This window comes from Pelobates fuscus, chromosome 11 (genome assembly GCF_036172605.1).
Source record: "Pelobates fuscus isolate aPelFus1 chromosome 11, aPelFus1.pri, whole genome shotgun sequence".
Taxonomy (NCBI): domain Eukaryota; kingdom Metazoa; phylum Chordata; class Amphibia; order Anura; family Pelobatidae; genus Pelobates; species Pelobates fuscus.
Window position 1 is genome coordinate 6,474,843 of NC_086327.1, and position 17,542 is coordinate 6,492,384.

Below are 17,542 nucleotides of genomic sequence, written 5' to 3' on the forward strand. Positions count from 1 at the left end.
ACCCTCAAAGTGATGTGTCGTCTCATTATTGGGGGGAAGGATTTATTGCATGCTGTTCCAGTTGACTGCTAGGAGTACAAGCCTATTCGTATGGTTCCTATTCAATGGTCTACAGCATTCATATGCTTGGGAGAATTTAAAAGGTTTCTCGGATTCGGTGATTGTGGTGTCTGCCAGAGTGCTTGGAGTCCTCAGGAAGCGCTAGGAGCATCCATTAACGGAGGTACCAAGTCGGGGTGCCAGTGGATCCGTTACACCAAGGTATTGCAAATGGGGTATGTCCAGTCTTTTTTAGTAGTCACTTAGTCACAAACACTGGCCAAAATTGGCGTTCTTTGCATTTTTCACACACAAACAAATACTAACGCTAACTTTGGCCAGTGTTTGTGACCAAATGGCTACTAAAAAGACTAGACATACCCCATTTGCAATACCTTGGGTTGTCTACTATTGCAAATGGTATGCCATTATGGGTGTAAATTTAGTTTCTGGGCTACTATACAGTCCCAAAGGCAACGTAACCAATCTGGCGAATTTCAATGTCAAATGTAACGTGCTATATTTGATCCTGTAACTTCCCAAAACACCATACAACCTGTACATAGGGGATACTGTTTTACATGTAACACTTTGCTGAATACAAATATGTGTATTTTATTGCAGTAAAAGCAAACAGTATTATGACATTGACAGTTAAAATGTCATGTAGAACTAAAAAAATAACATTTCTTATTTTCTCCCATTTTTTTTCATATTAAATTATGTTTCATAGCTAAATATTTGATATTAAAAGCCCTGTTTCCCCTGAATAAAATGATATATAATAAGGGGTTTTGTTTACGTTTTGTTTTGTTCACAACGTGTACATTTGGCTCAGTCCTTAAGGGGTTAATGATTATTATTGCTGCAAACATGCTATGGATAGACCATGCACCCTGTAACATCTCTAATTACTGGTTCGTATTTACAAACAGACCCACATTATCTCTGGTGCTTTCACCGGTGGTACTATCTGGGCAATATTACCCAACACAGCTGAACATTTATCACAATGGTTTGATTACAATTATTTATATAGTGCCAACAAATTCTGTGGCGCAGTAAATCCACCATTTCCAGGAACCAGTTCTTTGCTAATAGGCAGCACGTCACCTTTCATCGCAGCTGGAGTAACTCAGTGAGTGCACAGGAAGAGAGGGCACTGTGAGCGGTGAGTGCGCACTCTGTTACAGGAAGTGGAGCCAGTGTGGGGGGTGAGTGTGCACTCTGTTACAGGAAGTGAGGGCACTGTGAGCGGTGAGTGCGCACTCTGTTACAGGAAGTGGAGCCAGTGTGGGCGTTGAGTGCGCACTCTGTTACAGGAAGTGAGGGCAGTAAGTGCACACTCTGTTACAGGAAGTGAGTGTAGTGTGGGCGGTTAGTGCGCACTCTGTTACAGGAAGTGGAGCCAGTGTGGGGGGTGAGTGCGCACTCTGTTACAGGAAGAGAGGGCACTGTGAGCGGTGAGTGCGCACTCTGTTACAGGAAGTGGAGCCAGTGTGGGGGGTGAGTGCGCACTCTGTTACAGGAAGTGAGGGCACTGTGAGCGGTGAGTGCGCACTCTGTTACAGGAAGTGGAGCCAGTGTGGGCGTTGAGTGCGCACTCTGTTACAGGAAGTGAGGGCAGTAAGTGCACACTCTGTTACAGGAAGTGAGTGTAGTGTGGGCGGTGAGTGCGCACTCTGTTACAGGAAGTGAGGGCAGTGTGGGCGGTGAGTGCGCACTCTGTTACAGGAAGTGAGGGCGATGTGGGCGGTGAGTGCGCACTCTGTTACAGGAAGTGAGGGCAGTGAGTGCGCACTCTGTTACAGGAAGTGAGGGCAGTGAGTGCGCACTCTGTTACAGGAAGTGAGGGCGGTGAGTGCGCACTCTGTTAGAGGAAGTGAGGGCAGTGTGGGCGGTGAGTGCGCACTCTGTTACAGGAAGTGAGGGCAGTGTGGGCGGTGAGTGCGCACTCTGTTACAGGAAGTGAGGGCGATGTGGGCGGTGAGTGCGCACTCTGTTACAGGAAGTGAGGGCAGTGAGTGCGCACTCTGTTACAGGAAGTGAGGGCAGTGAGTGCGCACTCTGTTACAGGAAGTGAGGGCGGTGAGTGCGCACTCTGTTAGAGGAAGTGAGGGCACTGTGAGCGGTGAGTGCGCACTCTGTTACAGGAAGTGGAGCCAGTGTGGGCGGTGAGTGCGCACTCTGTTACAGGAAGTGAGGGCAGTGAGTGCGCACTCTGTTACAGGAAGTGAGGGCAGTGAGTGCGCACTCTGTTACAGGAAGTGAGTGTAGTGTGGGCGGTTAGTGCGCACTCTGTTACAGGAAGTGAGTGTAGTGTGGGCGGTGAGTGCGCACTCTGTTACAGGAAGTGAGGGCAGTGAGTGCGCACTCTGTTACAGGAAGTGAGGGCAGTGTGGGCGGTGAGTGCGCACTCTGTTACAGGAAGTGAGGGCACTGTGGGCGGGGTCTGTGGCTTCATGCCCTCACTGACGTCATCACTCGGCGCCGGCTCTCGGTGATTGCTGACCAGGAAGTGACTGACGGTAACGGAGTCAGTGGAGTTAACTGTGTCAGTCCCGGTTTGCAGAGTGACTGCCCCTCCTGCTCCGTGCGGGGTAAATAGACCCCCCCTGCTCTGCCCCTGTCACTGGGGGTCCTGTCCCCCACCCCCTGCTCTGCCCCTGTCACTGGGGGTCCTGTCCCCCACACTCTGCTCTGCCCCTGTCACTGGGGGTCCTGCCCCCCACCCCCTGCTCTGCCCCTGTCACTGGGGGTCCTACCTCCCACCCCCTGCTCTGCCCCTGTCACTGGGGGTCCTACCCCCCACCCCCTGCTCTGCCCCGGTCACTGGGGGTCCTACCCCCCACCCCCTGCTCTGCCCCTGTCACTGGGGGTCCTACCCTCCACCCCCTGCTCTGCCCCTGTCACTGGGGGTCCTACCCCTCACCCCCTGATCTGCCCCTGTCACTGGGGGTCCTACCCCTCACCCCCTGATCTGCCCCTGTCACTGGGGGTCCTACCCCCCACCCCCTGCTCTGCCCCTGTCACTGGGGGTCCTACCTCCCACCCCCTGCTCTGCCCCTAGAGAACCACCCTCTCCTCTATAGCTCCTGGGTGTCTGTTAGAGAACCGCCCACTCCTCTATAGCACCGGGGTGTCTGGGAGAGAGGCCGCCCTCTCCTGTATAACACCGGGGTGTCTGGGAGAGAGGCCGCCCTCTCCTGTATAACACCGGGGTGTCTGGGGGAGAGACCGTCCTCTCCTGTATAGCACTGGGGTGTCTGGGAGAGAGACCACCTTCTCCTGTATAGCACCGGGGTGTCTGGGAGAGAGACCGTCCTCTCCTGTATAGCACCGGGGAGTCTGGGAGAGAGACATCCTCTCCTGTATAGCACCGGGGTGTCTGGGAGAGAGGCTGCCCTCTCCTGTATAGCACCTGGGTGTCTGGGAGAGAGACCGACCTCTCCAGTATAGCACCGGGGTGTCTGGGAGAGAGACCGACCTCTCCAGTATAGCACCGGGGTGTCTGGGAGAGAGACCGTCTTCTCCTGTATAGCACCGGGGTGTCTGGGAGAGAGACCGTCCTCTCCTGTATAGCACCGGGGTGTCTGGGAGAGAGACCGTCCTCTCCTGTATAGCACCGGGGTGTCTGGGAGAGAGACCGTCCTCTCCTGTATAGCACCGGGGTGTCTGGGAGAGAGACCGACCTCTCCAGTATAGCACCGGGGTGTCTGGGAGAGAGACCGACCTCTCCAGTATAGCACCGGGGTGTCTGGGAGAGAGACCGTCTTCTCCTGTATAGCACCGGGGTGTCTGGGAGAGAGACCGTCCTCTCCTGTATAGCACCGGGGTGTCTGGGAGAGAGACCGTCCTCTCCTGTATAGCACCGGGGTGTCTGGGAGAGAGACCGTCCTCTCCTGTATAGCACCGGGGTGTCTGGGAGAGAGACCGTCCTCTCCTGTATAGCACCGGGGTGTCTGGGAGAGAGACCGTCCTCTCCTGTATAGCACCGAGGTGTCTGGGAGAGAGACCGTCCTCTCCTGTATAGCACCGGGGTGTCTGGGAGAGAGACCGTCCTCTCCTGTATAGCACCGGGGTGTCTGGGAGAGAGACCGACCTCTCCAGTATAGCACCGGGGTGTCTGGGAGAGAGACCGACCTCTCCAGTATAGCACCGGGGTGTCTGGGAGAGAGACCGTCTTCTCCTGTATAGCACCGGGGTGTCTGGGAGAGAGACCGTCCTCTCCTGTATAGCACCGTGGGTGTCTGGGAGAGAGACCGTCCTCTCCTGTATAGCACCGGGGTGTCTGGGAGAGAGACCGTCCTCTCCTGTATAGCACCGGGGTGTCTGGGAGAGAGACCGTCCTCTCCTGTATAGCACCGGGGTGTCTGGGAGAGAGACCGTCCTCTCCTGTATAGCACCGAGGTGTCTGGGAGAGAGACCGTCCTCTCCTGTATAGCACCGGGGTGTCTGGGAGAGAGACCGTCCTCTCCTGTATAGCACCGGGGTGTCTGGGAGAGAGACCGACCTCTCCAGTATAGCACCGGGGTGTCTGGGAGAGAGACCGTCCTCTCCTGTATCTAACTATTGGGCAGCCCTGACTTGGTGAAATCCCCCCCAATTCAGGTATTACAGCTATGTGGCAGGTTGGCTGTTTAGTCTGATGATTGTAAATGTGTTCACAATTCACCGTTTAATGGATAAACCTTAAATATAACTGGCATTCCCTAAATGAAATCCTTAGCCATTACCATGTTTAACTTTCATTGGGATGTGAGGGTCGCTGGCATTGCCCGTCCATTCCATGTTTTATTGTGATTTAGATTGCATTTTGAGTACGATATTTTTTACGGAGTACATTGTTCATAATGTATAAATGGATAATGATATGAAATCACATGACGGTGTATCCTTTTACTTCCACCTATAGACATGGAAAATGGTGGACGCCCATCTTTTGGCCAGGTCATTCTCTTGGCGACCAGTTCAGCTGCGACTGCACTTTTCTACTCCATTTACCGCCATAAATACAGCGCAGCACAGACGCTGAAGGTTAGTTAGTTGCTGTGAGCTTTTTTTACACTCTGACAATTTAATTGTCTTTCTATAACATTAACACAGTATGTAGATATAAAAATGTGATACAAAAATGTGTAAACTTTTAAGGATTTGCAGCTTCAATGGGAAGCCATGCCCTGAGCTCTGCTCTACTCCTGAAGCTCACAGGATATCTACATATCAGTGGAGTAAGTTAAAAGGGAACCGTTACTTCTCAGGAATTTTAATATTCGGTTTACTTACCCCCTATATTTAACAAATGTGTTTTTATAAGCAGTGAAAAAATAAAATGTAAATATATAAATCCACCGTGCTGTAATTATCTCTGTTTTGAAACTGAGCACCACCATCTTGGCTCCTTGTCCTTATTGTTACAAGCTCCACCCCTTATACCTGTCAGTCAGGACAGAGAGTGCAAAGGGAAAAGAGGAAATAGAAACATTAGATGATACTTTTGAAAGTGTTCTGTATTAATTATTGATTTAAATTCCTAAAGGTGGGACAATCCCTATGGAAACCCGTGGAACCAGCAGTTAGTATAAATAGTGACTACTTACCTTTTTACATTATGCAGCACTTTTTCAAACAAGATACTTTAATAAACATTAATAAAAGCTAAGATGGACTGCAGAGAAGGGTGGGTAGGAACAACAACACTACTGGCAGCAGCCTATAATAGGAAATAACCTCTAACCTATGAATAAACGTAAAGAATTACAAAGACCGCTCTTTCTCTGTTTAGTACCACGCACTTTAAACTGGAAGTCTTTTCAAAGTTCACATTGGTCCTATCATTTCAGTCTTTGATGCAGCGATTCTCATTGTACTTAGCCAGATACATGTGAATACAAAAATAAAAAGGGAGGAGAGAGACAATAGAAATGGTTCATAGGGTAAACATGTTTTAAATTGATTGTATAAAGTTAGTAACAGGGTGGACTCTCACATTGATGATTACTTTACTGGCATGACATATCTTTGGGAAGTTACTGTTCTAATCCAGCAGCGTTCAGCGGGCAGTTGTAGCAAAAAGAGAGAGCCTCTCATTATCGATGTTTTCAGGTTCTGTATAACACTAATGGTTTAAGTTGTAGCTGATCGTCTTGAAATTAACAACTATGTTCCCAAACGCGCTTCGCTGTGAATTTGGCTTTTTCAATGATACATTCAAAAGCCATTGGCGAAACGCGTTTGGGAAAATAGGTTTTAATTTTAAAACATCAGCTAAAACTTAAACTATTACTAGTATACATTATTCACATGTATCTGGCCAACCGCAAGGAGATTTGCTGCTTTAATGACTGAAACCAATTGTAGCAGCGTGAACTTTGAAAAGACTTTGAATTTAAAGTGTAACTGTTACTATACATAGGAAGCGCTGTCTTTTTTTTTTTTTTAACTTTCATAAATATCTCCAATATTATTATTTCTTCTCCTCCTCCAATGCAATTTGTGCCATGAATGAACTGGATTGAGATGTAAACTGCTGAATCTTTAATTTAAAAGAAAACGGCGCATCACATGCAAAAACAAAAAAGATGAGGAAATGAAGTAAATTTATTGAATAGTGCCCCAGTTTGAAGCTGGACACTGTGTACAGCCTGGATCCTAAATTAACAGAAGCAGCTGAATATTGTGTTGAAATGCAGTTATTCATTGGCTGCAATAGAGAGTGTTTTAGGAGTATCTATAATTTGTCTTGCGCAGGCATCCTGAAACTATTTTTTTGGACTTTGCTTTCCTTTTGTGATATTGACCTGAATTCAGCTGAAATGTTTAAGCTCTTCAGCATAGAGCATATTAAATCGTACTGTTAATTCAGATTTATTTATTTTGCTTAATTTTAAGGGCGCAAAGAAAATCTCCCTGAACGATGACATACATAACTTACTCATGGACCTGCCTGGTCGGTGTGTGCCATTTGCCGTGATCGAAGGTTGGTTTCATGTTCTGCTGAATAATACAAGTATCAAATTCCGATGGGCTGTGCTTTCTAACTGGCGGGACGATGGTGTTTTGCAGGGGTCGTAAAGTCTGTTAAGGAGTCTCTAAATAGTCAGTTTGTGGAAAATTGTAAGGGAGTAATCCAGAGGCTCTCACTGAAAGAGCACAAGATGGTGTGGAACAGAACCACGCACCTCTGGTAAGTAACCAGTTTGATAAAGCCTTCCATCTCCTGCATGCCTTCAGATAGTGACCCCTGCTGTTCAGGCGCCAACAGACATCACATACTAAACGAAACAAACTCTGTGTTTAGATGAGGAGCCCCACCACCGAATACATCAAAATAATAGCGCAGAGCTACAAACTGACACTTACCCCTCAAACGGCATAGGGGGTTAATACCATATAGGGATAAACAAAAAAGAGATACAATAGTGTGATATTGTATGAATTGGGGGGATATAAAAGAGCCTTTTACAGAAATAGGCTCTAAACCGCAGGCTTGTGTGTACTTATCACGTGGCAACCAGACCTTTTTCTTCAATCTTCGAGAATTCGACACAGAACTACATGTGATATTAACCCCCTATGCTGTTTGAGAGTAGCACTCTCACTGTGATGTTTTAAGTCGTGTAGCTCATCACCTAAACATTGAGTTAGTTTTTTCGTTTTTCTGTACATATTTGGTTTTTTTGGAGTACCCACTGAATGTTCAAAGCTGCTTACCACCACTATTTCACTACGCTTACTCTCAAACTTGTTTCCTGTTCATTTCAACAGAGATCATGCCTTTCCTCCCACCTTCCTACAAACCTCATCTCCTTTTCTCTGTAATCCTATAGACCTCTCCTTACCCCTACAGACAACATCTCACTCTCTCTTTACTCTTGCAAACATCTCCTTCCCTCCTTACCCTCTCTCTGTACCCCTAGAGTCAACATCTCACTCTCTCTGTAATCCTACAGACATCTCCTTACTCTCTCTCGGGAAGTGCACATGCCATTGTACAGAACACTGGTGAGACCTCACTTGGAGTATTGTACGCAGTACTGGAGACCGTATCTCCAGAAGGATATTGATACCTTAGAGAGAGTTCAGAGAAGGGTTACTAAACTGGTCATGGATTGCAGGATTAAACTTACCAGGAAAGGTTAAAGGATCTCAACATGTATAGCTTGGAGGAAAGACGAGACAGGGGGGATATGATAGAAACATTTAAATACATAAAGGGAATCAACACAGTAAAGGTGGAGACTATATTTAAAAGAAGAAAAACTACCACAACAAGAGGACATAGTCTTAAATGAGAGGGGCAAAGGTTTAACAATAATACCAGGTAGTATTACTTTCCTGAGAGGGTAGTGTATGCATGGAATAGCCTTCCAGCTGAAGTGGTAGAGGTTAGCACAGTAAAGGAGTTTGAACATGCGTGGGATAGGCATAAGGCTATCCTAACTATAAGATAAGGCCAGGGACTAATGAAAGTATTTAGAAAAAATTAGGCAGACTAGATGGGCCGAATGGTTCTTATCTGCCATCACATTCTATGTTTCTGTACCCCTAAAGACATCTCCTTCCCTCTTGCCCCTACAGACAGCATCTCCCTTTTTCTGTACTCCTACAGACATCTCCTTCCCTCTTGCCCCTACAGACAGCATCTCCCTCTTTCTGTACTCCTACAGACATCTCCTTCCCTCTTGCCCCTAAAGACAGCATCTCTCTCTTTCTGTACTCCTACAGACATCTCCTTCCCTCTTGCCCCTACAGACAGCATCTCCCTCTTTCTGTACTCCTACAGACATCTCCTTCCCTCCTTACCCTCTCTCTGTATCCCTACAGACCGCATCCCCTCCACTTTGTACTCCTACAGACAGGACCTCTTTCCCTTTGTATTTCTGTCAAAATTACACACCTATCAAATTTCCATACCCCATGTGACATCTGGTGACAAGGATCAGCTGTCCCCTGTACTGAGGGGTATGGAAATCTGACAGAGGCTGGGAGCATGCGTGAGTTTCCCGATGACAAGGCAACAGGTGGACTAGGAACTCCTCAATAGGTCCTGGAAGGTACGTAAAGCTAGTTTCACACTTACATTATAGTTAGTGCATTCAATAAGCACAGGACATTGGACATTTAGGGTTAGATTTAATAAATACGTTTTTATTTAGAAATTAGTGTCACAAGGGAAAGACCTCAAATTTAGAATTATGTCTAGGGTTAATTTGCACCTTGCCCTGAGGGTTAGGGTAAGGTGTGAGAGAGGTGAAATTAGTTACCTAACTCTAATTTGAACCCTAAATGTCCCATGTCCTGTGCTTGGTAAATGCACGAACTATAATGTAAGTGTGAAACTAAATTTACTTAGCTTCCAAGACCTTGAGGAATAGTTCCCAGTCCAGCTGATGCTTGGTTATTGGGAAACTTGTGCATGCTCACAGCCTCTCAGATTTCTCCATTCCTCAGGAGTGGTATGGAAATCTGACAGGGTATGGAGTTTTGACAAAACAGTGGCACACTCCTGCATGGTGACATCTGCATTTCAGGCTCAGTTACAACTTTTTTTCCATCCTGTCAAGGTTTCTGCACACAACACCTTCTGCCTTACTGGATTTCCCTTTCTGTTCCTGCATTTTCCAGACTTGCACCGTGCACACCCCTTATTTAAGCAGCCCCTGCCCTACAGACTGCTGTGGCTAGTTCCTACCTTTTCATTGCAGACCACAAATACTGTCATTGTCCAGTCGATGTGCACTGCTTAGAGGCAGATGGTGGCATCAAATACCAGTCCTCGGAATATTGATCTGTTTTAAATTGTAAATGTATTCATTTTTATTTTACAGCCTTCATTTAATCAAGTTCGTTTTAAAGCCATATTTAATTGATTTGTATTCTTCTGCAGGAATGATCACGAGAAAGTTATCCATCAGAGAACAAACACAGTGCTCTTTGACTTGGTTCCTGATGATGGTGTAGCTGCAGTGTCGGTGAGGGTCGTGAAACCATTAGATGCTGCTGAGCTGGGACTGGAGACTGTGTATGAAAAGTTTCACCCCGCGGTGCAGTCCTTCACAAACGTTCTGGGTCATTACATCATCGGCGAGCGCCCCAAAGGAGTGCAAGAGACAGAGGAAATGCTTAAAATCGGTGCAACCATAACAGGCATTGGGGAGTTAGTCCTGGATAACAAGATAATAAAGCTGCAGCCCCCCAAAGCGGGCATGCAGTATTATCTCAGCAATCTGGATTTTGAGGGATTGTTGAAGAAGCAGGAGTCTCAAGTCCGACTGTGGCGCGTTCTCAGCTTGCTATTTGGCATCGCTACTTGCGTCACTCTCTTCTTTATACTGAGACGTCAATATCGCCATCACAAGGAGAAGCAGCGTCGGAAGAATCTGCAGAGAGAGTTCCAAGAAGCAAAAGCACGGTTAGAAGAAGAAGGAGGTGATGATGTCCGAAACCCGTGTGTTATTTGCCTTAGCAATGAGAAATCCTGCGTGTTCCTAGATTGCGGTCACGTGTGCTCCTGCTATGACTGCTATCAGGCTCTCCCAGGCCCCAAACAGTGCCCTATCTGTAGAAATAACATATCCAGAATGGTTCCTCTGTATAACAGTTAAAACCCAGGGTGGTGGATCTCTCTCTGTATACCTGCAGTAATCTGAAAATGGTTAACACAGAACTCTGGCCTTTACTGCCTGACTGCGCAGCCTGAACGCTCTAAGAATGTGAGTGAAATGTGACAGACTGAATCCATTCTATTCCAGTACGACATTCATTTGGAAACCAAAGATCTAAAATAAAAGGACCTTATCTGCGCGACATATGAAATATCTTTATAGTTTATAAGAACCAATGCCAAAGACTAAAGAGGATTATGTACTTTTAAATAGATATTTTCTGTGTGAAAATAAAGAAGGAAAACAAACCTGTTTCACAGACACCATTTTAGTTACTAGAATGGATTTCAGGTTTCTCCACCCATAATTCTTTTATTTTTTTAAATCCCTAGAATTAATGTGATGTGTGACATCAGGTGAGTTTTGGATAAATCTCCTATTAAGTGTGTCAGTGGCTTGTATGGGATTACACCCCCTCTCCACGTTTCACATTGATGTCCTGCGAGCTTCCATGCCTTCAGAATGATCCAGATTTATAGCGAGTGTTAAAACTTACCAGATCAAAGGAAGGACCCTAACATTTATTAACATTCTGTGTTAATTGTCCTCTCTGAGAGGGTCTGAAAACCAGAATTCCTAAACCAGCAGCAACACCCCCACGGTGTGCTTTATAACTGACTGTAAATATGGTGCATTAAAGTGGCAATGTCACAAATGATGTAAATGGAGTTATTTCTCTCTGTATTATAGGGAATATGGGGCTACTAATGATATGGTGCCAGAATTAGATCCAGGGCCTTGCACAGATATCTCATTGAGCTGCATTGGGAAGTCTGTGATTGGACGGTAATGTTAGAAGGGGAGGGCTTGAAAAGCCTGCAGACAAGGGATCTGCAGCTGGTTTTAGATATACCCCAAATGAAAAAAAACCCACATAACTAAATGCATTCAGGTTTTAAGTAGGGAAATATTTACTAAATACAGATTTTTTTTATTTTTTTTTTTAAATAAATTTATTTGAGCACTGGAGTGTCCCTTTAATAAAACCGCTATGCAAAAGTATATACAGTATGTGTAGAAAGTACTGTGACTGTTACTGCAGTGACACCTAGTGCCCATCTGCAGTATTTATGTTCACAAGTCTGTATGCTATAGGCACCCAGGCCATTTCATCTCAATGACGTAACTCAATGAAGTGACCCGGGTGCCATGTCCCTGTCGTTTGAACCCTACAATGTCACTGTGACAGCCACTAGAGGCGGTTCTATCAGAATCGCCAAGTGAAACTTTGCTATTTCAATCAGAGGGTGTGAGAGTAAGCCTAGCCTCCCAATAGTTTCCTATTCATCAGTCTTGGAAGCAGGACGGCAGCATGGAGACCGACACTGCGAGGGAGAACAGGAAAAGTAAAATGGCTTTAATCTGTAGCAATGAGAGGTCTAATTGTCACCTAACTTTCTAGAAGGGCACTAGATCTTTGAAAAATTCTTATTTGTAAGGTTATTGGGCTCCTTTAAGTCACTAAGAAAGATGGCAAATTGATACCCATAGTGATATTTAAAGAACTGAGATCTAAAAACCATCAAACTCCTCAATCTCTGTAGTTTGGTGCTGGTGGTAGTATGATAGTATTATCGGATAAGTCTAGTTTTCAGTTTAATACAAACCACTGGATAGTGAATGAATTCTAAAAAAAACATCTAGCCATTTATCTTATCCATTAAAAAAGTTGCAATCAGCTCACCTAATAGAAGGAGCATCTGGTTTTCTATGCAAAATATATAGCTGTACATTCATTGGTTATATTCCTGTTATACTTGGATTTATGGTGGCCACTGGCTCATCTTGTGTAACTATCTGTTTATAAGCCTTAAACTTAAAGAAACGTCCTTGTAACTTTTCACTGGCAGAGTTATTAAAAGAGCTTAGTGGTGTACTAGCAAAACCATTAACAGATTTATTTAACCAATCATTGATAACAGGAGTAGTCCCAGAAGATTGGAAGTTAGCGAATGTTGTGCCCATTCACAAGAAAGGTAATAGGGAGGAGTCGGGCAACTATAGGCCAGTAAGCCTTACTTCAGTAGTGGGGAAAGTGATGGAAACCATGTTAAAGGATAGGATTGTTGAACATCTAAAATCACATGGATTTCAAGATCAGAGACAACATGGGTTTACTTCAGGGAGATCATGCCAAACTAATCTTATTGATTTTTTTGATTGGGTAACTAAAATTATAGATCAGGGTGGTGCAGTAGACATTGCTTACCTAGATTTCAGTAAGGCTTTTGACACTGTTGCACATAGAAGGCTTATCAATAAACTGCAATCTTTAAGTTTGGATTCCAATATTGTTGAATGGGTAAGGCAGTGGCTGAGTGACAGGCAACAGAGGGTTGTAGTCAATGGAGTATATTCGAAGCTTGGGCTTGTCACCAGTGGGGTACCTCAGGGATCTGTACTTGGACCCATTCTCTTTAATATTTTTATTAGTGATATTGCAGAAGGTCTTGATGGTAAGGTATGTCTTTTTGCTGATGATACTAAGATATGTAACAGGGTTGATGTTCCAGGAGGGATAAGCCAAATGGCTAATGATTTAGGTAAACTAGAAAAATGGTCAGAGTTGTGGCAACTGGCATTTAATGTGGATAAGTGCAAGATAATGCATCTTGGACGTAAAAACCCAAGGGCAGAGTACAGAATATTTGATAGAGTCCTAACCTCAACATCTGAGGAAAGGGATTTAGGGGTGATTATTTCTGAGGACTTAAAGGTAGGCAGACAATGTAATAGAGCAGCAGGAAATGCTAGCAGAATGCTTGGTTGTATAGGTAGAGGTATTAGCAGTAGAAAGAGGGAAGTGCTCATGCCATTGTACAGAACACTGGTGAGACCTCACTTGGAGTATTGTACGCAGTACTGGAGACCCTATCTTCAGAAGGATATTGATACTTTAGAGAGAGTTCAAAGAAGGGCTACTAAACTGGTTCATGGATTGCAGGATAAAACTTACCAGGAAAGGTTAAAGGATCTTAACATGTATAGCTTGGAGGAAAGACCAGACAGGGGGGATATGATAGAAACATTTAAATACATAAAGGGAATCAACACAGTAAAGGAGGAGACTATATTTAAAAGAAGAAAAAACTACCACAACAAGAGGACATAGTCTTAAATTAGAGGGGCAAAGGTTTAAAAATAATATCATGAAGTATGACTTTACTGAGAGGGTAGTGGATGCATGGAATAGCCTTCCAGCTGACGTGGGATAGTCATAAGGCTATCCTAACTATAACATAAGGCCAGGGACTAATAAAAGTATTTTTAAAAAATTGGGCAGACTAGATGGGCCGAATGGTTCTTCTCTGCCGTCACATTGTACGTATTCACAAGTATAAATTTCTGGGAATTCTAATGGGTTTATTGCTTGCTAAACCCAGACTAAAATAGTCAAGCTGTGGATAGCTATAGCTTAGTTGGAGAATTTTTCCAGATCAGCTATGTTGCCTCAGTTTTGCAATTCCAATTTTAATTAAAGGAACACTAAAAGGTCAGGAACACAAACATGGCCCTATAGCAAGCATGTCACACTCAAAGGCTAAGACGGGCCAAATAAACAAGGTTTATATTTATGTGGACCGCAAAAAACAAACAAACTTCAGTTTCCATAGAAACGTAGGTTTATTTCAAAGAGTACAGTATAAAAAAAGTTGCCTGACACTGGATGTCCTTGCGCTTGTAGGGCTTCAAAATAAACAAAAGAGCGGATTTATTTTAAGGAGACGGCATTTGCATATGACCACCGTTTCAGTCCAACTACCTTGACATATTAACCCCTTAAGGACCAAACCTCTGTAATAAAAGGGTATCATGACATGTCACACATGTCATGTGTCCTTAAGGGGTTAAGAAAAGTTTGGTAATGGGACTGAAATGGGGAATGTATGCTGTTGCACAGCTGTAAAAAAACAAATGACGTTATCGTGTTTATTTTGGAGTCCTATGAGTGTGTTCTTCACTTTGGCCGAGATCATCAAACTTGATGATCTCAGCCAATCCAATGCTTTCCCATAGGAAAGCATTAGGAAGCTAATGTGCATGTGTGGCAAAGCTGCGCGGCCAAACAGCATCTCCATGGGGAGCGTTCAGCACCTACATGCAGACCCAATCTAATACACTGCCCCTCCTCCCACTCTAATACCCTGCCCACAAATCCAACACACTGCCCCTCCTCCCTCCACTCATCCACTCCACCATACACTACCCCCTTCACCCAATCTAATTCATTGCCCCTTAATCTTATACACTGCTCCTCCTCCCTCCACTCTAATTTAAAGGAACTCTATAGTCACCTAAATTACTTTAGCTAAATAAAGCAGTTTTAGTGTATAGATCATTCCCCTGCAATTTCACTGCTCAATTCACTGTAATTTAGGAGTTAAATCACTTTGTTTCTGTTTATGCAGCCCTAGCCACACCTCCCCTGCCTATGATTGACAGAGCCTGCATGAAAAAAAAACTGGTTTCACTTTCAAACAGATGTAATTTACCTTAAATAATTGTATCTCAATCTCTAAATTGAACTTTAATCACATACAGGAGGCTCTTGCAGGGTCTAGCAAGCTATTAACATAGCAGGGGATAAGAAAATCTTAATTAAACAGAACTTGCAATAAGGAAAGCCTAAATAGGGCTCTCTTTACAGGAAGTGTTTATGGAAGGCTGTGCAAGTCACATGCAGGGAGGTGTGACTAGGGTTCATAAGCAAAGGGATTTAACTCCTAAATGGCAGAGGATTGAGCAGTGAGGCTGCAGGGGCATGTTCAATACACCAAAACTGCTTCATTAAGCTAAAGTTGTTCAGGTGACTAAAGTGTCCCTTGAATAGACTGCCCCCACTCCCACCACTCTACTTTAATAATACACTTCCCCTTCCCTCTCTTAAATGAATACACTGCGCCCCCCCCCACACCACTCTGAACTACCCTCTCCCAATTTAACACACTGGCCGCCTCCCTCCCCCAAATTAATACACTGGCCCTCAAATTAATACACTGGCCCCCTCCCTCCCCCAAATTAATACACTGGCCCCCTCCCTCCCTCAAATTAATACAGTGCCCCATCCCTCCCCCAAATTAATACACTGGCCCCCTCCCTCCCTCAAATTAATACACTGGCCCCATCCCTCCCTCAAATTCATACAGTGCCCCCTCCCTCAAATTCATACAGTGCCCCCTCCCTCAAATTCATACAGTGCCCCTCTTCTCCTACCTTATAATTTGCTGTCCGTCCTCCAGTTCCAGCGTCAGCCCTGCTGAAGCAGGCCAGAAGCTCCTCTGGCACTGCGAGTAGGAGGGAAGGGGGAGTGGCTGGCACTGCAAGCAGGAGGGAAGGGGGAGTGGCTGGCACTGCGAGCAGGAGGGAAGGGGGAGTGGCTGGCACTGCGAGCAGGAGGGAAGGGGGAGTGGCTGGCACTGCAAGCAGGAGGGAAGGGGGAGTGGCTGGCACTCGAGCAGGAGGGAAGGGGGAGTGGCTGGCACAGCGAGCAGGAGGGAAGGGGGAGTGGCTGGAACTGCAAGCAGGAGGGAAGAGGGAGTGGCTGGCACTCGAGCAGGAGGGAAGGGGGAGTGGCTGGCACTGCAAGCAGGAGGGAAGGGGGAGTGGCTGGCACTCGAGCAGGAGGGAAGAGGGAGTGACTGGCACAGCGAGCAGGAGGGAAGGGGGAGTGGCTGGCACTGCGAGCAGGAGGGAAGGGGGAGTGGCTGGCACTGCGAGCAGGAGGGAAGGGGGAGTGGCTGGCACAGCGAGCAGGAGGGAAGGGGGAGTGGCTGGCACTCGAGCAGGAGGGAAGGGGGAGTGGCTGGCACAGCGAGCAGGAGGGAAGGGGGAGTGGCTGGCACTGCAAGCAGGAGGGAAGGGGGAGTGGCTTGTCTGGTCTGCTCAGTGGGCACACAGCCACTCTGCCCTCTTTTGGCCTGAGAGCAAGAATCAGGAAATATTTTTTCTGTCTTGCTGGTCGCATCCACAGCTGAAAGCGGCCCCAGGGCAAACGGGCCGCTAATATGTTCACTGTGGGCCGCATGTTTGACATGCTTGCCCTATAGTGTTAAAAACACCATTGAGCCCACCTGCATGCCCTCCCACCCCTTGCCTTTGCCTCTTACCTTTATTCCAGTCTGCTGCTGCTGGCTCTGCTCCTGACCTGCCTGCCTGGCTGACATAATCAGAGAAGTAATCTCAGCCAATCACAATGTTTTCCCATAGGAAAGCATTAGATTGGCTGAGACTGTCAAGGGGGCAGACGAGGGGCAGAGCCAGCACAAGCCAATTACAGCCCTGGCCAATCAGCATCTCCTCATAGAGATACATTGAATCAATGCATCTCTATGAGGAAAGTTCAGTGTCTCCATGCACAGTGTATAAACACTGAATGCCACATTGTGCAGCACTGCCCCAGGAAGCACCTCTAGCAGCCATCTAACAAGTGGGCACTGGAGGTACCCCTAGGCTGTAATGTAAACACTGCATTTTCTCTAAAAACAAAGTGTTTACTGCAAAAAGCCCCAAGGGACTGATTATACTCACTGCAACAAATACAATAAACTGTAGTTGTTTTGATGACTATAATGTCCCTTTAACTGCAATTCCACAAGATCTCTCTGTAGCCAAACCCTCATCCAATGGTGTAATTTTTCCCTTGCTGGAGGAGGTGGGCGATGTCACCGATGATGGGGTGAGGGGACGGCTGTGCCGCCATTGGTCACGTGCCAATTATTCTTAGATTTAATATTAGCCAGCTGGAACTCTTGTTCTGGACTGGTTAAAAATACTGCCAACGCGGAGTCAAAATGCACATACAGGCTCCAAGCACCATAATCACTTCAAATCACAGG

At 45.8% G+C, this 17,542-nt stretch overlaps 1 protein-coding gene across 2 annotated transcripts; it reads left to right on the forward strand.

Moving 5' to 3' along the window:
* The first annotated feature begins 2,487 nt into the window (after positions 1–2,487).
* Positions 2,488–11,511, forward strand: MUL1 (mitochondrial E3 ubiquitin protein ligase 1). Of its 2 annotated transcripts, none has more exons than XM_063436959.1 (5): positions 2,488–2,567; positions 4,955–5,076; positions 6,931–7,018; positions 7,105–7,225; positions 9,929–11,511. In XM_063436959.1, the coding sequence occupies exons 2-5, from the start codon at positions 4,957–4,959 to the stop codon at positions 10,644–10,646; spliced, it is 1,047 nt and encodes a 348-aa protein (XP_063293029.1). In that variant the 5' UTR covers positions 2,488–2,567; positions 4,955–4,956; the 3' UTR covers positions 10,647–11,511. The 2 variants fall into 2 exon arrangements, with proteins under 2 accessions (XP_063293029.1, XP_063293030.1); XM_063436960.1 differs by lacking the exon at positions 2,488–2,567 and adding an exon at positions 2,568–2,639 and having other exon boundaries at positions 9,929–11,510.
* Positions 11,512–17,542: the final 6,031 nt, after the last annotated feature.